Source organism: Urocitellus parryii, chromosome 1 (genome assembly GCF_045843805.1).
Source record: "Urocitellus parryii isolate mUroPar1 chromosome 1, mUroPar1.hap1, whole genome shotgun sequence".
NCBI classification, from domain to species: domain Eukaryota; kingdom Metazoa; phylum Chordata; class Mammalia; order Rodentia; family Sciuridae; genus Urocitellus; species Urocitellus parryii.
In genome coordinates, this window is record NC_135531.1 from 65,210,158 (window position 1) to 65,234,210 (window position 24,053).

At 39.6% G+C, this 24,053-nt stretch overlaps 1 protein-coding gene across 1 annotated transcript in view; it reads right to left on the reverse strand.

Annotated features, from left to right (window-relative positions):
* Positions 1-6,485, reverse strand: part of Ssbp2 (single stranded DNA binding protein 2) — a 342,976-nt gene extending 336,491 nt beyond the window's left edge. Inside the window, exon 1 of the mRNA XM_026394552.2 lies at positions 6,261-6,485. Coding sequence (XP_026250337.1) covers positions 6,261-6,322 — 62 coding nt within the window. The 5' untranslated portion in view covers positions 6,323-6,485. The remainder of the gene's footprint in view (positions 1-6,260) is intronic.
* Positions 6,486-24,053: the final 17,568 nt, after the last annotated feature.

Sequence of the window (24,053 nt, forward strand, 5' to 3'; positions counted from 1 at the left end):
CTTATTCTTTATTCCAATGCTATTTGGGGGGGGGGTACCAAAGATTGAACTCAGGGGCATTCAGCCACTGAGTCACATCCTCAGCCCTATTTTATATTTTATTTAGAGACAAGGTCTCCCTGAGTTGCTTGGCACCTTGCTTTTGCTGAGGCTGGCTTTGAACTTGCAATCCTCCTGCCTTAGCCTCCTGAGCCACTGGGATTACAGGTGTGTGAACAAGCTCCAATGCTATTTTAAGATCATCTTTTTAGACTAACTTCTTGATGAAATTAATATTTTGGCATGTTTATAGAGGCTTAAATGTTAGTAAATGATATGTCACTAGTATTTAATGTTATTCCCACATCAATGTCAAAGTAATAATGTACACATAATGGTAGAGAATACCATGTATTCCAAAATAAAATTATAACTATTTATTTTTAAATTACATATTTCCAGCAGTAGTTTCATGTCTTTCAAACTCAGTGTTCTGGGTCCTAATCCTATTCCAACACTAATGTAATGGTGATCTCCATAGAAGGAAAATCTAAATTCAAATCGGGTTTTTTTTCCTCCAAATTTTACTTCTAACTTGAAACTATTAAGATAAAATATTAATCAGCAACAAAGTGGGTGTTCCAGTTCCTGCCCCATGGAGTATTTTCAATTAAGTCAAAATAATTCTGTTTTCTGGAAGTAACTGATGATGATAAAGACACATTTGTTCTTCTACTTCAGGACTACAAATTTTTTTCATCCAAATTAGTTTTATGGACAAACTGGCTTTCAAAGTATGGGAATAACCCCTCCCCCCCACACACACACAACATACACAGTTCTCAAAGTATAGCATACTTATAACACTATTTCTGGGTTTTGGCGGGGTTTGGGGAGGGGAGTATTGGAGATTGAACCCACGGGTGTTTTACCACTAAGCTAGATCCTCAGACCATTTTATTATTCTTTGAGACAGGGTCTTGCTAAATTTGCTTAGAGCCTCACTAAATTCCTGAGACTGGCCTAAAATTTGTGATCCTCCTGCCTCTGCCACCTAAATTGCTGGGATTATTGGCCTTCACCACCATGCCCAGTTTATAATACTATTTCTAAGGATGACAATAAATCTCTTTATAAATACTAAAATTTAAGTTTGAATATCTTACACAGTCTCTTTTTAGATTTATTTCTTCAGGAAAAAAGTCTGGTCTTGGAACATAGCCCAGTAGCACTTGCCTAGCATATATAAGGCCCTAGGTTCAAATCCCAAGGGGGACAAAGGGAGATCCTTCTCTTTAAGTAACAGGAAAGACATCAATCAAAAGGGGGGGGAAAAAATCTCACAGCTGACATCTCAGATACAAATTGTTCAGTATTTTGGAGGAAAGATTTCATAGTTGGAAGAGTCAACATATTGTAGGAAATTTCATTCCCATAAAGATATTGCTTCCTCTATTTTAGAAATCTTGAATTGTGTACATTGCTCATCAAACAAGTTTCTGGAGAGATTTGTAATACTTCATTTGCTTTATTTCTTTCAGAAAGAAAGATATCAAATTTTTTTTGATAGGGTTGCTTTAAGGATGAAAGGTGGGGGGAGAATAAGGTGATGTTGGCAGGTACTAATCTCAATAAACTCTTACATGGAGTGGTATTTAAATGTTCTTTTGATTATAACTGTTCAAAAATGAGCATATGGTATTTGTATCCAGGTATGTCCAACAAAAATCACCAATCTTTAAAAGCCAAAGTTATTTTTCAAAGCCCCAGGTTAGATATACAATTTGTTGTAATTTAGGCTAGTTGACATAATAAATGTCACTGTCAACTATGTTTATCTTATAAACAACTTTTCTTTCTAGTACCTTCCTCTTTCAGTGCTATTACAAAATGTTAAAGACCAAATTAGTTTAATAAAAAATTAACATCACTACCCATCTATTTGCAGCTGCCAGTTACTTTTTCCTAGACGGCATACTGCATGGCTTAAAGTTCAGCAATATTTTTCATACAGGACTTGTTTACAACTATTATAATTAATTTAAAAACTTAAATGGTCAAACAAAATTCCTAGAAAGAAAGAAACAAAGATACTTCATTATTCTGGGTTTCCAACTTTCACTCCTAAGATTTCTATGCCTTCCCCACAACCACCACATTTCTTCAGTCTACCAAAATGGAGGGTATAAGCATCTGGGTGCACCAATGATTAAGAGTGCATATCTGATCAAATCTTTAAAGTCTGTTATATCTGATTATGTAATGCTATTCCTTAAATCTGTAGCATCCTACCCCAGATCAGGAAGGCAATCTGGTACACTGAAAAATGTATTCTTCAGCGTCAACCATAGATTCTAAAGTTAGAGAAATCTGTGTTAGAAATCCAGCTTGTTTTCTAGTAGCGTATTTAGCAGGGTATGCATTTATTTTACAACCCAGGGTCTCTAGTTTTCTTATTTCTTCATTGGAGAAAAAAAGAAATCACGTATCTTGAAGCTTTGTTGGGAGAATCAGAGAAAATAAACATAAAAAGCACTGAACACAACGACTAGCACATAGGATAACAAATAAATTGTTACTTTGGTTGTATTATTGGGGGGGGGGGCATTTCTGAAATACAACTAAGCTAGAGAACACTGTTGTTTGGGGGTATTTTTGAAATAGGACTAAGCTAGAAAATGTGAACTCAAACTTATGACATTATCTTGGATGTCATTGAAAAACTTCCTTTAAGTCTAACATTTTCATTTATAAGAATTTATTTGGTCTTTCAATACTAGAAGTATTTCTCTTAATATCAAAGATACCTTAGAGAAGAAATTAAAAATTAGAATTAGTCCCCTACTCTCAAGAAACTTACATTTTAGGAAAAGCAAGACATTAAACAGGCAATTACACAGTTATTTAATTACCATCATGATCAATGTGGTAAAGAAAGTGTGCTAAAGCAGGAAATGACCTAACAAGATCAGAATTAAAATTTCTATGCAAACATACCACCTCCCTTCAAGGTTTTCAATCACTCTCTCTCTAATTAAAGCTAATCCAAGCCTTTGAATAGACTTGATTTGTTTGTTTTTTTAGAACAACAAAATAAGTAATTAACCTGCCCAGGCCATTTTTATGTTCAAGACTGCAAAGTAAAATTTTAGAAACTGTGTATGAAATCTACAAATAAATTTCAAATATTTTATATAGCTTTTTTTTGTTTTGTTTTGTTTTGTTTTTTTGTTTTTTTGCTGTGCTGAGGATTGAACCTAGGGGATCACTCATGTGTGGCAAGCACTCTACCACTGAGCTACATCCCCAGTTCCACAATGACTTTTTAGTTTAAGAAAAAGCTAAGATATAATATAGGTAAGTGCTTAGCTATTCCCTATAAACTTGTGAGAAAATGTATTTCTTGATAGATTATAAAACCAATGTTTACTGAATGTGTATGCCATGATTCGGGACAATTCATTTTCAGGATCTTTTTATTGCGGTGTATATTACTTATTAATGAAAAACAAATTATTTCTGTAATTTAAATATCACAACAGTTCTAATTTGCTTACTAAAGGAGAATTCATCACTTGACCACCTTTTAAAATCTGCCACCTTAAAAAAAATTAGTAACAAAAAATTGTAACATCCTTTTTAAAGATACCTTCAAGATTCCTAACTTCAGAAACTAGTACATTGATGTAGAATAGTGCTATCAAAGTCCCAAGTAACCATAATAGGGAAAACTGGGTAATCAGATCAATTCTTCCCACCAACTATGTTCTATAAAACAGAAACTATGTTCTATAAAACAGAACTACCTCAATGTTTGTCTTCTAACATTCACCTATAAATTAATTCAAAACAATTAATCCAGAATAGTCTTTGTTAATTCTCCAAAAGTGGCCCCTTCATCTATATTTAGTTTATAAGGCAAGTCAGTCAAGAATTCTTTCTGCCAATTGTAATGAATGGAAAAAATATATTTAAATCAAATAGCACCATCTAGCAGAACCCTCATCACTTTGCTCATAAGAGTGAATGTTACTTGATGTTCAGTTTGGTAGATATGACAACAAAAGTGGCAATTTGTTTTCATAACAGAATCACAGAATTAGAGCTAGAAAGGACCACAGAACACACTAGGTCCAACTTCCTTGTTATAATCAGCAAATTTACAAAGTCATCAGGATACAAATTAGATTGAGTCAAAATTTACCCCCTCCCAGGAGTCCAGCTAAAATCCAAAATTACTTTGATTCTCAAATTCAATCACCTCAAAATAAATAAGATTATGCTTCATTAAATTTCAATTTCTTCACCCCCAGTAATGTGAAATCCAAATATTCTGTAATCATTAAACATCTTCCTTAAGACATTTTTATCATATAACCAAATGATTAATGCACACAAATTAGTCTGTAATTCAAAACTTCAACTTTAGTTAAACGCTGTGTCTTAAATCAGACAATAATACTGTGACTCTTATACATTCCTTGTCAGAGCAACAAGGTTCGGATCTAAAAAGTAGATCTAAAAAATAACAGCATCTCTCCCTTTTTTTTGTTTTTGGTTTTTGGGTTTTTTGCTTTGTTTTGTTTTGCTACATCAAGGCCTGCCACCCCTAAATCCTATGGGAATTGTGTATGTTGATGCCAACACGAAGATTAGGAAATGTTCCCATCCCTGGGGCACAACAAACTTTCAGGGGAAAAACTGCCCAAAGCAAGGAGGGAAACTTAGTCGTTTGTCTGCACATTCGGTTTTTATTTACGCAGCTATTTCTGTGCGCAAGGTACCCAAAGTACCTCGGAGTGATGCTCTTAGACTTTCCCCCAGTCTGCACCCCCTCCGAAAAATAGAGTGCATTCAATGACAAGGATAAGCCTGCCCCTCAAGAGTTGAGACGGTTACTGGGAATCAGTTTGATCTGCTACACAGAAAAATAAAAGGCAGCGGGGCTGGGGGGGGGGGGTTCTTCCTCAGTAGTCACAGTCACTATTTGCTCTCATTTTTAGTAACAACCAAATCACCGTTACAAGTACACAAGAATAGCAGCAAACAACCCTGCTTTGCAGTGTGCCGTGACGGTGGCATCCCTGGCCGGGAGGGGCTCTTTTCTGGCCAGCCTCCTCTTGGGTTCCCACCGAAGTTAACACCTGTATCTCCCCACTACCCCAACCAAGCAGCTTCTGCCCACTTCAGCGTTTCTCTCCTCCCTAAAAACCCCTTTTCCGATTGTTGCCTCCTGCCCACTGCAGAAAGCCCTCTTCGCGGCGGAGCTGCGGCTCACACAATTCCCCTTCGGCTTGCCCCAGGACCACCGCCCAGCAGGGACCGCCCCGCCAGCTGCCCACCAGGGGCCCCCGATGTTCGGAAGGCAGCAAGTCTCCACAAAAAGTTCTCCAGTCGCCTCTACTGCGGAGTTGGGTCTGCAGCGAGAAGCAGAAATGCCAGCCTCCTCCAGCAGATCCCTCTCCTAGCCAGCACACTTTTTCTCCCCGGGAACTCGGTCCTTCTCTGACTCCCAAACTTCAGCAGTGTCCCTCGCGCCCACCCACCCCAGCCCTGGCCCCACTGCCCGAAACACCAGGCAAAGCAGACGTCGCGCGGGATCTGCCAGTTGGGAAAAGCCCCGACGCCCACCGGGTCCACGCCCGCACACGCCCTCAGTGCCCCGCGCGCGCCTCCGCGCCCCGCGGGGCCCCGCTCGGCCGCTCTGCGCCCAGCTTCCGCCCGCCGCGCGCCCGGCACCGCCGCCCTCGCCTCGCCCTGCGCTCCCGGCCCCGAGCCCCGGCGCCGGGGCTCCAGCGCCGCGCTCCTGGAGCCGCCCGCTGAGACCCCAGCCCGCTTCGCCAGACACCACAGTACCACCGTGCGCCCTCCTCCACGCAGCTGCCCCCTCCCCGCGACCCCCGGAGGCTCTCCAGGTCCCCGCAGCCCCGGACCCCAGCTCTAAAGTTACTTTGTGAGGAGGTGAACCCGCGGGTTATTTCCCTCAATCACCCAAACAAGTTTACATCCTCAGCACCAGTACCGCCGCCGCCCCCCAACATACTCGCTTCCCTCCCAACAGCCCCCCATGGCCGCCAGCCCCGAGCCAGCACCTCCTGAGAAACAGCCGCTCCCCGCACCACACGCCCCCACCTCGCACACCCCTCCCCCTGCCAGCCCACCCCCGGCTCTCCCCGGGCGGAGAGTGTCTGTGTGTCTGTGTCTCCCAGAGAGTGTGCGAGAGCGTGCGTGAGTGTGCGCGCGTGTGAAGGCGGAGGTGGGTGAGAAGCGGAGACACTTACTTCTCCCGGGCCTGGCTGTCGGACGGGACGGCGCTGCTGTTACTCTTGCCTTTGCCGTACATGCTTGTGCCGAGAGCAGCTCCCACTGTCACGCACCTGTCAACCCATCACAGCCTCCCCGGGAACAGCCCCGTCCCCATGGCGACCCACGCAGCCACCCCCACTATTGGCCGCCCCACGCCAAAGCTCCGCCCTCTTCTCCCAGGCAACGCCAGAGACTGACAGGCCTCCCCCTCCCTTCGGCCTTCCGAAGCGCGCGGTGGCGGCTACAGCCTAAGCGGCAGTCTCCTCCCTCCTTCCCTCCCTCCCTGGTTCCCTCCCTCCCTTCTTCCCTCTCCTCTCTCCTCCCTCCTCCCGCTCTCCTTCCCCCCTCCCCCTCCGAACCCGGGCGCAAGGGGGGAATTAGAAACTGCTCTAGAAGGATTTTAAACAACTGGCTGTTCTCTCCGCCGCCGCCCCTCCCCCTGCACCGCCCGCGCTCGGCTCCTCACTGGAGAGAAGGCGCCGGGAGGAGGGGAAAGTGCGGCCTGGAGTCTTTGGCTGGAGCCGGTGGAGCTGGAGCCGTAGCGGCCCCAGACTTCGGGGCGCCCGCCGAGTACACAGACAGACCGACGGCCTCTGCCGCCCTGGGGGCCCCCACCAGCCTCCGGTCCCGCTCTTCTCTTGTCGGTGACCCCGCGCCAGTACCCACGATTGATCTTTACCGCCCTCAGCCCTACTCCCTGGGGTGTAGCCCCCGCCCAGCTCCCGGAGGGCCGGCTGGTGAGGGACGCCCGCGCAGTTCCCTCGACCTTCTCGCTGAGCGACCTAAGCGACTCGCTTTCCCTCCTGGGGAGGGACTGCGCCTCAGGCTCTGGGCGCCGCTGAGGTGGCGTCGCTGCTTTCCCTGGGCCGCGCCCTGCGCCCCAGGGGAGCACCCTGCCTCGGGCCTTCCTCCTCTGGAGGAGGTCAGCAAAATTCCCAAAGAGGCCCAGTGACCGAGTCCTGGGACCGCAGTGCCCTACTACCCTGACCCCTTCCAAGCCGGACACACCGCACATCCTGCCAGAACTGCCGCAGAAAAGAGTCCCAGGCATCCCCACCCCGCCTGGTTTAATAGTTTTGGTGGTGATGCCGGTTCATTCTGGTCCCTGAACTGGAAGAGGACCTAAAGAGCCAGGATAGCCTTTCCCTCTTTGCCCATCAGCGTAGGCCCTAGGGAACTCCAGGGTGTGGAAAGCTCTGCCAGAGGCGAAAAGCTACCCAAGAATATTTCTGGATCCAAGTCCCTAACCCCATTTTAGAAAATGCATAGAAGTTTCTGAAACACACACAACCTGGTTTCTCATAGAACTTCATCCTTTATTTTGTTGAAGATTCTTGATTGTTAAATCGGACCCGGTGCGAATGGGGTTAGAAAGAAGAAATGAACTTCAAAAGGGAGGTGACTTGGGAAAAGAGGTGCAGTTAAGATGGGACAGGGAAACATCAAAAAAGGATGAATAAAAGAGAAACATCTATAGGAAGGGAGAGGAAATAGCATTCAAATGAGGAAAGGTATCTTTCTATTCCACACATACAGCTTTAAGTATTTAGTAGTAGGATCATAAAAATGCATATGGAGATACTAAGATAGATGAAATGTTGTGGACATCCAGAGCAAGTGATAGAAATAAAATATCAACAGAAGGTTAAAGAAGGACGGTTAGTAAAAATGAGAGAGAATCAGGAAAAAAGTTGGCAACCAAACATAAAGTCAGGGAAAAATAAAGAGGAAGAGTCTGCTATACTACCGTTAAGGTAAATGAAAAGAAAAAAATCAGAAAAGTAAGCTGTAAAAATAAAGGAAATAAGAATAGAATAAATAGGATTAAATGAAGAAGTCAAAGAATGTGACAGCAAAAGAAGATGACAAAAATAAAAAGGCAGACATGATAACAAGATATAAGAAAAATAAAAGCATCTTTATTAAAGGACAAAAACATCACTCAATAAAATGAGTGGGTATACAAAAGGTGAAAAAATGACATTGATTTAAGTAGATTAATTTCTAAGAGAAGTAATTTGCCATTTCTAACTTCAAATTTTTCCTTCTGTTTCTAATGATTTACAGCGACTTGGTGGTCAGGACATTACATTCATGGACTCTGAGAATCTGAAAGAGTAAGGCTGAACCAGCAAGTTCTCTTTTGGTGAACTTTTGCTCAAATGTGCAAAAGGTTGCCACCCTTTACAGATGCTACTTTCAAAGTTAGCATAACAATTTTACAATTTGTAATTTTACAAAAAAAAAAAAATTACAAAATTACAATTTGTTTTTCAATGATCTTCTTCCATTAGCTTTAATCCAGAAATTTTTTACCATCTCCAGGCTCCACAGAAACTATAGATACTCTTTAAAATATGCTACTCAGAAAACAGGGTCAAGGAGAGACCACAGGCAGCTGCTGATCTACACTCTGTCCACACCTGGGAAAGGGAAGATTTCTGTTAAAAAGCAAGGGTGGGGGAGGTATACTGGTGCATGCCTGTAATACCAGTGGTTTAGGAGGCTGAGACAGGAGGATCCAGTGTTCAAACCCAGCCTCAGCAAAAGGGAGGTGCTAAGCAACTCAGTGAGACCCAGTCTCTAAATAAAATACAAAATAGGGCTGGGGATGTGGCTCAGTGGTTGAGTGCCCCTGAGTTCAATCCCTCGTACCTCCCCCCCCCCCAAAAAAAAAAAAAAAAAAAAACAAGGGTAGGCTTTGTACTATTTTTTGTCAATTAAATAACAGTTATTATTCTTGCACTGGTATTGGGATTCCTTTATATGTTGGTCATGGCATATTTGAATTGCCTTAGGGTTTATTTTTGCAGGTTTTTGTTGGTTTGTAGATTGAGTCAGAAAGTTGGGGAAAAGACTCAGGCACCTGTAGACTTCAAGTGATTCTTATGTTTAGCCAGGGCTACTTACCTTTACCCTTCAGTATTCATTTAAAGATAGTCCATGAGTACCATCAGAGCTTAAAGGAAAATTTTAGGTTGTAGCTGTACATAATAGATGACCCACCTCTGGTAAGGCATGAAGATATGTTGATAGTGAACTTCACTTTCTGCCACCAAGCCAAGAAACTTGTTAATAGGATGAACATGGAAGACCATTTGTGTTCTTACAGTACAAGACCACAAAAAGCCATGGTCTAATTTACTATTTCCTAAAGAGAAAGAAAACAGGAGAAGCTGTTTGCTGCCTACTACAGTAATTTATTCATTTGATTGGTTTTTACCCAGATTTGTTACATGAAAAAGTCCTTTGGATAATGGCATATTTTCTGATATTTAAAAAATAAATAAATTATAGATCTGCACAGTGGGATATGAAATTCACAACAATTTGGTCTTAGAATCTAGAAAGAATAAAATGCTAAAAGGTCTTAGTTCAGAACTTGCCAAGTTAATGTCAGAGTTACCTTTACAAGAATGTTATCATCCAACAAATATACAAAGGGAAAATATGACTTTTATATGTACTTAAATCTTGTATATGGTAACCTTAAAGCTTAAGTAATCAAATCAATTATCATTAAAACATCTCAATAGCTACCTGTACCATTTCTGTTCTATTTTCCTCTTAATGTTTACACATGTAAATAAAATGCTTCTTTGCCCTTGTTCAAATTATTTTGAGTACAAAGAGTGTTCTTTGCATCAGCAACTATACCTCCGGGGACCAATATTGTAATTAATGAGATTTGAAACACATATTCAGAGCCAAATTCGAGATCCCAGAGACAGAATTGAAGATCCATTGTTTTGTTTGTTTTCATTTTTTAAAGGGAGGAAGATATTGGAAATGTAAAACTTCCTAATATGAAGAATCACAGTATATTTTAGAGGGTTTTTAAATTGTTATTACTATAGAAGGTTTATTAATTTAAGGGAACTGGATTTTGGAGAGGGCAATGCTGACCAGCTAAGCTTTTGCATTTTTCAATTTTTTTAAACTTTATTCTTTCAGATATAGAATGTCACAGTTACTCAGTAGATTCCACCACTCTACCATCCCCCACAACATATATACATCCATTTTGTTTGCACTATTTTCTCTTTCTGAAACCTGCATCTTATTCTCAGAAATCTTCATCATTTTAAAACAGAGAGGTCATTATACAAGGCTGCTCAAACTCTAGATTGACTATGCATTTGTTCCATCCTAATTTTTCTCTAAAACATTAAGGTTAATAATGTCTACACTCTTATAGTGGATGGAACCCTGGAAAGGATTTACCTGTGTTATACAGAACAAAGAGACTACTTCTATATGTTTAAAATGTAGCTAATCATGAATTGAATTATTTGCATCATATAGAACACTTAGCATGTTAACTTACAAAAGAAAACCATTTAAAATTAAAACATTTACTAAAAAATACAAATGAACCATTTTAAACATTAACATTACTTTTTATTTTGGGATAATTTTTCCAAAGAACAAAAAGTTCTATTACTTATTTCATAAAACTAATAAGTTTATGGAAACAACAACTCAGTTCCATTCATACCACTTTTCATTTCAAATCATAACAGATATTCATTAATATTTAATATAACCCAGTTAAGTAAATTTTGATAATCTGTTTTCTAAACTGGGTAAACTGAGTCCTGGAAAGATTTGTAAGCATCATCTGATCCATAAAGAAAACAACTAGTACTAGAGGAGAACTCCTTGTTCTTGGCTGACAGTCCTATTCCCAGATCATGAAGCCGCACCTCTTTCTCTCAGAAGTGACTATTCCATAGAGGAATGTGAGCAAGCTATGAGATGTTTGTCACTCATACTACCTTATGAAACTTCATTCCCAGGCAGAACAGACCAGCATGCTCAGATTCACTAACTGTTCAAATGCCATGGACCAAAATTATGGAAGGACTAGTCATTGCAACTCTAATACTGCGCAATTTAGTCACTTATAGCAGAATAATAAAGGAAATGGGGCCTCCATTTAACATTATTTGACACACTGTTATTGGTTTAACATCAGTTAATCTGAGACAATAACTGTTTACTTAACCTATTGCCCTGGACTTTTAAAATCCCAACTTAAATATTCATAAAAACCTACCATGGGTTAGGAGAGACAATGAGCAGATAGATCAGTTTCAATTCTCGAGTGCCTAGTCTTTTTTTTTCTCCATCAATAATCTGAAGTTCATAATTTAGAATAAAATAAAATAATCCTTATACGAAGAATGAAGCTAATGAAGCTGAAAGCTGAAAATGAAGAAAAATGAAAAAATCAAGGCTACCTCGTGTGGCAATTTCATATACTTTAGCACATTTGCAAAACAAATTCCAAGTGTTGCAGTGTTCACTAGCTGAAGTTTTGTCATTAAATGTTGAGAGTTATATAATAGGAAGCATGCCAAAGTGTGTTCTTGATTCAACTGTGTTACTATATTTTTTAGTGCATTCCTAAATCTTTACAATGATTTTTCACCTAGTAAGTTTATGCCAATGTGATGTCTTTGCACTCTTGGAGCTAACAAAAGCCCCAGTCTCAAGAGGGAGGCTGTGCAACATTCCAAGCAGTGTCATTTCCTTCTGTTGGAAATGGAAACAGAAAAAAAAAAAAAAAAACTACTACATTTGCTTTTTATAATTTTCCAATATAATTGGATCCTCTTTACCAAGTATACTAGGAAAAGAAAATGACAAATTATAATGCTATCACATTTTATTGACTTTGGTATAGTTTAAGGGTAAGGGATTAAAAGGCTATTATACCACATAAAATCTGTTTAAGACAAGGGCTGAATACTGCCATTGCTAATCTTATAAGCTATAAGGAAAAAAAAAAAAAAAAGGTTAGCATGGCCATAAGTACTTGCCAAAGATAGAGAGGGCAGTTTAAATATTTTGGTTTTGGGTGCTCAGAATGTCTTTGAAACCAAGTGGGCTACTGTTGCAGTATAGTAAGTACAGTAGTTCCTGGAAATTGACAGGTGGTGGTAATTGTCAGTGATAGATCATCATGTATCATTAGGTATTACATTAGTCAGATTCTTAATCTGATAAATAATTTTATAAAATCTATTTGTCAAGAGTTTTCCAAACTCCTCAGATCTTTTTCCTTGAGCCAAAATTCTCTCTTTTTTCCTTCAATACTGAGCATTGAACCCAGAGTTTCATGCATGCTAAGCAAGCAGTGTACCACCATGCTATATCTTCAGCCCTGTTTTTCTTTTCTTTTCAGACAGGGTCTCACTAATTGCCCAGATTGGCCTTGAACTTGTGATTCTCCTGCCGTAGCCTCCTGAGTAACTGAATTACAGGCATGTACCACTATGCCCAACTCTTATACCTAAATTCTTGAGGCAGAGAATTGAAGGATGCCCCTGTCACAAGGTGTTGAAGTATCAAGAGTAACAAGACAAGTCCCCATTAGTTTCACTCACGGTTGTGATTTGGGGATCCCAGGCTAGGAAAGTTAAGATAGTTAAGAACTATCTATCCTAAAAGGTCTTAGTTCAGAACTTGCCAAATTAATGTCAGAGTTACCTTTACAAGAATGTTATCATCCAACAAATATACAAAGGGAAAAATATGACTTTTATATGTATTTGTGTCCTGAATATGGATATAGTGCAGCCTCAGGGCCTGCTGCTACACTTTGTACTTAACCTCCCATACTATCTAACTCTCCTAGAATCTTTAGTTTTTCGAGGAGAAACTTAAACAGTGTCTGCAATAGTGCATACTTACTTAAGGTTTATTTTGTTGCTACTCTCTGGGTTAAGGATAGATTTTGTTAAGGATTTTGACTTCTGGAATATTCTTTTTTGTTGCTATGTTTGGTACTGAGGTGCAAAGATGTTAGAAGCTTCAGGAGAACTATGCCCATTTACCCTGGCTTATCAGCTTGGTCTAGTTTCTAGTGGGGAGGCAGAAAAAAGAGCACAGTAGATGGAGGGATATAGTCTGGGGAGAAATGTGATTAAGGAAGAATCCAGATGTGAGCACTTTCTCCTGTCACTCTTGGAAGCTTCATCCTAATTTTGCAGGGCTCCTTTCTTTGTTCTTGCCTTGTTCTTGTATCCTTTTAGGGTTTTTTGTTGTTTGTTGTTGATGTTTTGGAACTGGGGATTGAACCCAGAGTAGCTTAGCTACTGGGGTACAGCCTGGGCCCATTTTTATTTTTTATTTTGAGACAGGGTCTCCCTGAGTTGCTTAGGATCTCACTAAGTGGCTGAGGCTGGCTTTGAATTTGTGATCCTCCTGCCTCAGCCTCCCAAGCTGCTAGGATTACAGGTGTGTGCCACCATGCCCAGCTCTTGTGTCCTTTTAGGAGATACCAGTTCTAGTTTATAGTTTGGCTACTTTCTTTATTGTAAATAAATATTTATCATTTGTGGCACAAGGAAACATATACCACAGCTATGTCTTAGAGACTTTCTAGAGATAGAAACCTTAGCAAAGGGTCGTGAGACTGGTAGGGCCCAAGACTCCGTCGCATTACCCCTGCTTCCAGGTGATATATGTTTCCTCAAAGAACTTTACCACGTAACTCCCAACTTCCCATTCCTTCTTTCATGTGTTTGTCCTCCCTCTTTCCCCTTCCCTTTCTTTTTCCTTTCTCCTTTACTCTTGGCAAATGGACAAAACATGAAAGGAATGGGAAAGTTTACTGAAAACATATCACATTAGAAAATATATGAAACCTCTATTTTTATAAGTCAAAATGGCTGACAGCATTATATGGTTCAACCATGCAAGAATTTCAGTTCCTGCATCCTATGCTTCAGACTTCTTATGTATTAGCACTGACATTTATCAAACACTTACAGTGTGCCAGGCACTAAGTGCTTTGCATAGAATATCTCACTTAATGCTTCCAACAAACAATCTTTGGAGGTAGATATTATTTCTGCAATTTTTTATGGTTCGCACACTTAGTAAATGACAGGATTGTAATTTCCACCCAGGCAGCCTATCTCATTAGGCCCTGTCAGGAATCCCATACACAGATCCTTCCAACTACCCTTGCCCTTTAACGTTTACTCCTCCATGTACTATGATTCTAGAAGGGCAAACTTCTCTGTGAATTCATGTTAGATTAAATGCAAGTGGGGCCATAAGATCAGGATTTAGGGGATATTGCTTCAGTATGGTAAGCAGCAGTGAATTCGGCTCTTATAGCTTGACCCTTGGATTAGGCAAAATCAGAAATACCAACCCACACTCTGTACTGGAGCTCTGTCCTTTATCAGGTATCCTTTCCTTTTTTCTGTTATAAAATGTATATTTTTACTCATTATGAGATGTTAAAAGCAGAAACCATTTGGGGTGTGTCTATTTCTCTTTTGATATTCCAAAAATATATTGGCCTTGCTTGGACTAAATTGGACTGTTCATGTCTTTGCTCCAGTCTTCACCTTTTTCCTCACCTCTTTCAGTTTTACCAGATTCAATGTGGTAAATTTACCAGATCTGTGTGGCTGTGCAACCTGTGGTGTGGTAACCTGAACACGAAGATCTTTGTTTTCATTCACACTCTGCTTAGGAAAAGGGAAACCTGGACAGCACCATCCCTTCACCAGACTACTGTAGATGTGTAGTACCCTTGCTCAGGAAACGGGGATCCTACCTCAATCAGCAGATGGCAATTCCCTTTGGGGAATTTGTTGTTTTCTTTTTCTGTGTGGTTTTCCTCTCCTCCTGGGTTTTTCTAGTTCACCGTTCCTTTTCCTTCTTCTCTTGTTTTTCTGGCTTCACTTCCTCCTTCTATTGTTGTAGCTGTCTTTCTCCTCTCATCACATTTCCTGTTGCCTTTCCAATTCAGTGCAGCCTCATCCAACTTACTCACTGTCTGGCTGCAGGGTTGGTTGTTTTGGTCTCAGGAGGAACACTCCTATGCCAAATAGTCCCAATCCCAGGGGCACCAGAATAAAGATTCCAGAGACTACGTATCCCCAATTCTTTTCTTATTGATTTGTATACTAGAATGAATTCCAAAGATACCTAATTAGGGAAGGAAAATATTTATCCTCTTGGCCTCCTAGCTCCAGACCATTCTGAACTCTGACAGCACCAACATCCATCACATCAAACAATGAAATCAACTTTGGTTACTTAGCATAATAGAAATAAACTTGTAATATTCTATTAGTGAAGGATCAATGTCTCCTGTCTTGGAAATAAACATCAGAGCTTGGCCTCAACATTTATGTAGCAGCAGGAGACCATTATTTTGTGGCAACATTCGATTACATTGACATCAAGACAGATTTATTAAATTAATAAATAGTACATGATTTTCAGCCTTTCATTTCCAACCTTCACCACTACCTGCCTCCCCAAGGTGATCTTCTGAAACCCTTCATCCATATTTTTGACTTCTTATTATCTATGACCTTTATTTCTCTTCTGTTATTTGTCAGTTTTTACTCCAATTAATTAAAAAAACTCATTCTTTTCAGATAGAAAATTTAAATTGGATATTAAAAACAGTTAGTACTAAAGGGAATCATCACATTGTTAATTATTGAAATATTTCACCAGCAACATATTTGAAGAGGAATTATTTCAAATGAACTTTTCAACATTCTGAAAGTGGTTACAGCCCAAAGCCCACAGTTCCTGCTGCTTCTTTTCTAACTTCCAGCCTCAGGGCCTTTGCCCTTACTGTTTCCTCTGCCTGGAATGTTCTTCCCTCTGCTCTTTGCATGGATGGCTGGCTTTTTCTCATTATTTGAGTCTTTTGGAATATTAATTCTATAGAGAAATTTTCTCTGAGAGTCTTTTGTAAGGTACATTTCCCTCCTCTTCAGTCATCCGTCATCCTGTTTCCCTGCTTTATTTTCTTTAAAGTCATGTTATCTGTCTCTGAAATGTTTGTCTTCTGAATTACCCATGAGCCTGCTAACTCCAGGGAGGCAGATTCTTGTTGTACTACTAGACTACATGCCTATGTCCTAAGACCTAGAACAGTACCAGAAATACAGTGGCACACAATAGACAAATATTCATTGACTGACTGGAGGAGCAGATAATTCTTAAATTATCATACAAGAAATGACCTTAGATCTTGGATCTCCTGGATGTTTATGACCTATAATCCTTCTAGCCCTCCACCCGACTCTACCCCTACAGCCTGGGACCCTTTACTTTCTTAGGAGCAACATTGATTAGACAGAAAGTGCCAGTATACATTTAGATTTTAAGCATCTGTTCTGACTCCAATTTATTGTTCTATCACCTAAATAGATTTAGCAGAATTTTGGTGAACAGGGCATGAGAGAGAAAACTCTTTCCTCTGTTTTTCTATCACCACAGATTTAACTTGCTTGGAGTTCCAAGAGGCTTAATGTTGCTGACAATAAGGAAACAAGGAGCACACAGTCAGCAGATCAAGTTTTCTGTAAGAAGTTTTCATCACATAACTCTCCTGTTCAAAAACCTCAGTGCCTCCCCAGTGCTTACGGGATAAAGTACTCTCCCTCAGATTTTTATCTATCTATTCCTAACTTATGTAGGTACTTATTCATCAGCACCTATCTAGCCTTCAATAGATCATGGTTACTTATGCATGTCTCCTCACTACTAGACCACAGACTCCTTGAAAATAGCCTATTCATTCCCAGAAATCTACAATATGCCTACAAGTTGGACTTCATAGGAGAGAACATATGGTGTAGGAATACATTTCCCTACTTTCAAGTACTACAATACCCAGTTCAGTTTGTACCTGGCTTTTGTGAGATACTACAATGTTTCTGAAATTAGATTTTAGTCCTATTTGCTGAAGTCCAACAATCCAGGTTTGAATTCCCTGCTCCATCAATTACCAGCTATACCGTCTTAGGCAAGTCACTTGACCTCTTGATGCCTCTGTTTCATCAATTGCAGACTGAGTTGATGTTACTAACTATATATTAGAGTTATTTTTGATGATTAAAAAAGAAAATGCATGTACTGGGTTTAGCACAGTAATTGGCACATCATAAGTGCTTGGCAAATATTAATAAATTAATGAATGTTTTCTTCTTTGACAGAGTAGGACTATAATCTATAGGACCTGTAACCACACACAAATACCTGGCACATCTGTCTGCACCACATCACTTTGTACTTTGTACATGCAGTTCTCCTTGACTTAAGGGGCCTTCCTTATACTCCTCTAACTCTAGCTCCTCTGGGAGCTATTCTCTCCTCTCTCTCTCTAATATATATATATATATATATATATATATATATATATATATATATATACACACACACACACACACACACACACACACACACACACACACACCTTTTTACTAGAACTAAATTTTCTGGTGTCTTGTCATTTAATTGAGATATAAGACCAGGAATAAGAGTCTTATTCTCTAGCAATGCCCAAGAAGTCCTGCATTTATAAAATGCACTCACTCTTTTTTTTTAATGTAATGAGTGGTGAATTAATGCCAAATTCAAAGCCTCTTTATTGGTAACAGTTGGCCTCTACAATGCCATTATTTTGAATTTCACAGATTCACAGGTGAAAGTAGAAATTTTGGTGTCATCTAGTCACAATGTCAAAAAGGTGTTTCCATAATGTCCCTGGATACCATAGAAGAAATCATTTCTTATCTTTAACTAGTGATACTTTTCCTCACTGAATCAGCTATGGCAAAGCTGAAAAGAAAATTACATGTCCTTCTCCTCATAGTAAGCCTATATATTCTTCATATGCTTCAGGACAGTCATCAAGTAACCCCCTTCTCCCAAATGAACAATCAAAATATTTATTTGCATAGCTAATATCTCAAATGGTCTAGGCAAACAGGCAAAGTTGCTCTCTTGTGAACAGTTATTAGCTTGTAGTTCATGGTTTAGGCGATTGCTCTGGAGTGAAATAAAACATCTTCAGAGACTTCTCCTGGTCAATCAACATTTCAAATGTTTTTCTAGGCTATCCTGGCAATTGGAATCTTTTAAGCATTTATTGGTGGAAGAACAGAAATATAACAAGCAGTATATTCATCTACTAAATGAACATTCATTGAACCCCTACCATATGCAGTATTGAGCAGCACAGTGTTTTGCCAAGCAATGGAAGGGATACAAAAGTCTGTAACAAATAGTAGCTACCATAAAGAAGTTTTTTAAAAGGCACAAAAGTTTACCGAGTATCCATTGTGAGCTGGGCACTGCACTAAGTGCTGGGGGCATACAGATAAATTACTGTCTCTAAGGAGTTCATAGTCTAGAGGAGAATATAATGCTTATATGCTTAGTATAGTGTTATAAGTGCTGTGAAAGATGTTAGTGGAAGTAGGTACTCTGGGGCATGGAGGAATATTTCCACTGAGAGCTCGCCTGATGTGTGAGTGGAGGCTCGAAGGAAGAATAAGGCTTACCTTAGTGAAAAACTAACAAAAGAAGGGAAGGGCATTTCAACACAGGGAGTAGCTTACACAAAAGCAAGAGGAGAAGAGAGACTGTGCACATTCCAGAACCTACAGGAAATTTGCCTGAAGTGGGGTGACTGAGAAGCAGTTTTAGAGAAAGAGCTGAGAGTAAGGAGAGATGTATTCATGAAGAGCTCTCCATGAGGACCATGAAAAGACTTTGGGTTTTAAATTCTTGAGCCTCAGGGAGCCACTGGAAGATTTTAAGCATATGAGTGTCTTGATGAGAAAAAGCATTCTGAAAGCTGTGTGAAGATCGAGGGGAGGTGGGAAGTTAGCAGAGGGGATATTACCAGGATCCAAGTGAGCATTGATGGGAAAATGACACAAGCTAGTAAGAAATGAAAGTAAGGAATTAAAAAGAAAGGATCACCTGTCATCTGGAGGAAAACGATGGAGGAAACTGGGCCCGCTGTGTGCCTATTTCCAAGGACTGGGCAAAGATTACCTATTTGACCCATTTTTTTTGCAAGATTTATATGAAAAACCCACAGAGCCGGGTGCGGTGGTGCATGCCTGTAATCCCAGCAGCTCTGGAGGCTGAAAAAGGAGGATTGCTAGTTCAAAGCCAGCCTCAGCAAAAGTGAGGCACTAAACAACTCAGTGAGACCCTGTCTCTAAATAAAATACAAAAATGGGCTTGGGATGTTGCTGGCTCAGTGGTCAAGTTCCCCTGAGTTTAATCCTCGGTACAAAAGCAAAACAAAGCAAAAAATTGATTTTACGTATGCAAAGAGAGTGTACTTCTTATATTGCATATACACATCATTTAAATGTAAGTTATTTCATGTGATAAAATCAAATTTACCTTGCAGAATACATCTTTTAAGTAACAATAAAAGTTTATAAGGAAATAAAAATTTTCCCCTCTTAAGTTTCTAATGTATAGTGAACTTCTCACTGTTCTTCCCCAAAACAAACTCCCCAAAATAAAAACCAAACAAAAATTAAAACAGTAACCAAACGAAAGGAAACTTATTCTTAAAATTTTAAAGAGCTAGTAACAGCGGCCCACGCCTGTAATCCCAGCAGCTCAGGAGGCTGAAGCAAGAGGATCGCAAGTTCAAAGCCAGTCTCAGCAACTTGGCAAGGCCCTAAGCAATTCAGTGAGTCCCTGTCTCAAAATAAAATATTTTTTTTTAAAGAGCTGGGTATGTGGCTATGTGGCTCAGTAGTTAAGTGCTCCTGGGTTCAAGCCCTAGTATAAAAAAACAAAAAATTGTTTTCAAGCAGATTCAAGACCCAGAATATTTCAAAGTTCTGACTTTGGTCATTCAGACCTCAATTGGAAAAACATTAAGCTCCTGTGCTACTTTCTTATGTCTCAGGTTAAGTTCTCTGAAAGCTGAGTCTCAGATGAGTTTGGAAACAATATGTCTATTTGGATCAACCCTGTGAAAGGAGCAAAAAAAGTCCTATTGGGCAGAGAAAGAAGTTAACTGCAATGCAGGCTTGACCAAGCCTCAACACTCCTGACATAGATCTCTGGAGTAAATAATGACCACCAGAGTATTCTGTGTCCTGCCAAAATGTTCTGGTCTGTACATCCAAGCCTTGTGTATTAGAAGTGAGCTGCCCTAGGGAAGACATGATTTATGGAAAGGTGGTTCTGAGGTAGCTAAAGTAGCCCCTGAAGATGCTGACCCAACTCTCAGTGGAGGAGCACGCTCTTCCTCCAAAGGGGGTCTCTGTGTCTCCCACATCTGCACACCCCTGCTTGATGAAGCTCAAAGATAGAACCAGGCTGTATTCCTGTCCTTGGTAGAACTATATCTAGATCACTCCAGCCAGATGGCTATATCTCCTATACTTAGAAAGTGCTATTTTAGAATTATAGAAACATGAAAATTGTGTTGAGAAAAGAATTCAACATCAAGTTTAAAATCATTTACTAATAATAAGATAACATTGGGCATTTAAAAACAAGGAAAGCAGAAAAAATTAATATTGGTACAAGGATATTGTTTTCTTACCTTTGTGAATACATAGTGGAAATCACAGAATTAAAAAAGTAATTGTGGAGGTTCATAGAACTGGAAGGAACATTAGGAATTGATATAAGCACTCCCGAATTACAGGAGAGAAAGATGGTTTCCTTTCTTCATCCATCAGTTGTAGTCTCACCAGAGAGAACTTTCCTAAAACATCCAAATTCTCTTCTTTTGAATTACTAATAATTGAACAGGATGCAGAACAGGAATATTATCATGTCAAAATTATGACCCAAGGTACAGGATGCAAGGAGACATAATTTTAAAAACTAATAGAATGACCAAAGAAAGAATGGTTCATTGGAGTTTAAAAAATCAGACTGTTGCAACATCATGGCAGAGCTAGGCAGAAAATAACAAAGATCTTTAACTGTGATTCCTGTAACTTGGTACTATTTACTTGGATCATGAAGATTTCCTCACACAAGTTCATAAATTTCTCATCCCTCAAAATTTATCTGTATGATTAAAACTCATTGATTTAGATCCCATAAATTTGTAATGTTGCAATAATATAGTTGTAGGGTGTCATTTTTGACTGAGAGAATATTTTACAATGATTTTTCCTCTCTGAAAATCATAGACTTATAAAGAAGGAGCCTATTAATCTTCTGCAAGTATATCTTTAAATTCTGGGCCCAGCAATTATTTTCATAATGTCAAAGGTTTCATGATTCATTAACTTAGGTCAATAATGAGTTGAATTTTTAAACTAAATTGACCTATTTTGGTAAATATCACTTTTTCATAATATAAAAATTGTTTGGAAAATAATAAAATAGGATTTATTTTTTTTTACTTTTTTTTCACTTTTTTGGGGTGAAGTCCACTTTCTATAACATGAGGAAACTTATCAGTTACCATGTAACTCCTTTCCCACACCAACTAATGGGGTTCTGCGTTCATGTGCTGTCCTGTATACCAAAGAGCTGCTGTTCATCTAGGCTTAGAAAAATCAGATTAGTGCAATAACACAGATATGAAAAGAGAGTAGAGGAAGAGGGAAAAAAGCTCAGAAATGGGTAGACAGTAATATACAAAGTAAATATAAGCTTACATTTGTCCCCCCAAATATCTTAAAGGTAGCCATGGCAGGCCAGTTTTCCACACTTTAGTCTTTGAGTTTTATTTATCACAAGCTATATTCTTGCCTATGGAAAATAATATGCTTGAAAGTTACCACCTTAATAACTTTTTTAAAACTCCAACAAATGAAGTCAAAAGCTTTGATTTTTCAGAGTGTATATATTTAATGAAAAATTGCATTAGATGCCTATATATTTACATTTTAATTCTAAAGCAAATCTTAGTCTTGGAACTATATCCATCACATCTGCAACAGGAAAAGCCTTGTGACCCCTTCCCCTCCATCACAATGCATGCTGCTAGCACTGGACCCGGGGAGCTGGAAGTTGGAACCTCCACCACCATTGTCCCTCAAAGCCAAAAAACTCCAGTGCCACCTTTACCAGAAAACGGATTCTGTGAGGCTCCTACTTCCTCTCATTGTTTTCTTTCAAAACAGTTTCTCCTACAAGGTGGGTTGGCTGGGTCTCAGTCACATATTGGTACCCTTGCTATAGGACAGCCTAGGAAAGTGCATTTGGAACGTAAGCTTTAGAAAGGCTTAATTTGGATCATGAAGATTTTCCTCACACAAGAAAGGTGGTAAATGGTCACAGAAATCTAGGTTTGTGTCTAAAACAGTGAAATGCAACCAAATATGCAGCTCCAGACTGGTGCATGAAGTTACTAGTGGTGGGTATTAATTTCCCCAGTCATGAAACTGGAGGAAACACTGATGTCCCCAGGGAAATAGAGAGGAATCATTTGAGTGTTTCTTGCTGACACCTTTCCTTGTGTCCAGGCTGTTCCAGATGGCAGGAAGTCCCTGTTCAGGCCTCTGGCTGGGCCTTTCTCCAAGAGCTGACCCTCGCTACCATACAGGGGCGAGCTGCCAGAGCAGCAGGGAAGGGCGACTCACCTGCACAGGCACAACCTGCTCTCCAGAGCGATCTGGAACCTAAACTGACGCACGGTGGGTAAACGAAGAGGGCTTCAAGCCTTGCTACTATGCTAATTATTAGGTAGATGAGTACATTATAATTGAGTTATAAAACAACTAAATAAAAATAGAACACCTGACAGAGAGCTTCTTTACATGATATTTTTTACACAAGAATGAACAAAGTGTTCTTTGTGGAGCTTAAAAGGGAGGGGGCTAGTTTTATTCTGTAAACTCTGGTCTCCTGTTGTAACTAGACTAGTGCTTGTATTTGTTGACATCTTGATTTATAAAAACCTGAACAAGTTCAGTTTCAATAATTCTTTTTTATTCAAGCAACACCAGGGAAGGAGGAAAAAGATTGATGTCCCCCCTAAAAAATGGCATATGCAAAAGCTTTACAATTCTCTTTGTTCAACTCTGGGTCAGATTTCATGAAAAAGCAATTGAAATTCCTTTTGCTCCCCATTCTTCCATGCATGTATGGAGGCTTGTGTTCCTAATGAGCACCAGGAAGTTTCTTCCACAGAATTTTATCTTTGAAAGATGAAATGACCTGTTTCCCTCAACTCTTCTCAATCTTGTTTCTCTGTTGTCGACTCTCCTTCCTCAACCAGAACAAAGAATGTCTAGTTAATTCACTGCTGAAAAATTTATTCTAATGCCAAGAATTGGTAGCTTGGGCTTAGTAGTCCAAGTAGAAGCTGAAGCAGGAGAAAAAAGGGTACTGGGTCCTGTTATCATTTTTTAACACTGAATCATGGTGGGCAGGTAAAACCAAGAGGATTGAAATAGAAAATAAGTGGTTCATCATGCATTCAGGTTAATAGATTTAGATTTGTCATATACTTGGAAAAATCTTTCTTTAAAAAGAAAGATAACCAATAAAGGTAGTAATATACAAGTAAATCAGTTTGGAAACAGTTCCACATAAACCATACATGTTTATAAATTGTTTCTCTCTTTATATCAAATGATAAAAGTTAAGGAGGAGGAGGAGGAAGAGGAGGAGGAGGAGGAGGAGGAGGAGGAGGAGGAGGAGGAGGAGGAAGAGGATCATCCAAAATGCAAGTTCCAGTGAGGGAAAGCAACTAGATCATTTAAAGAAAATATCTCTTTATTGAATGTTAACTTGTGATATCTACAGAGAAACTCCCCTTCCCTGTGTAGCCCCTAAACCTAAATACACATGACTACTTACATATTACAAGACAGTGCCTTTCCTTATCCATGTTTGGCTGTGTAATTCACCTCCCTACTGTCAACCATGACTTGCACCATTAAAATAACAAACCATGGAGATATTTTAAAATGTTCTTTTCAACACAGAGCATTTGCTTTTGCTACAAATTCCATTTTCAAATAGATAGAGCAAGGAATTCA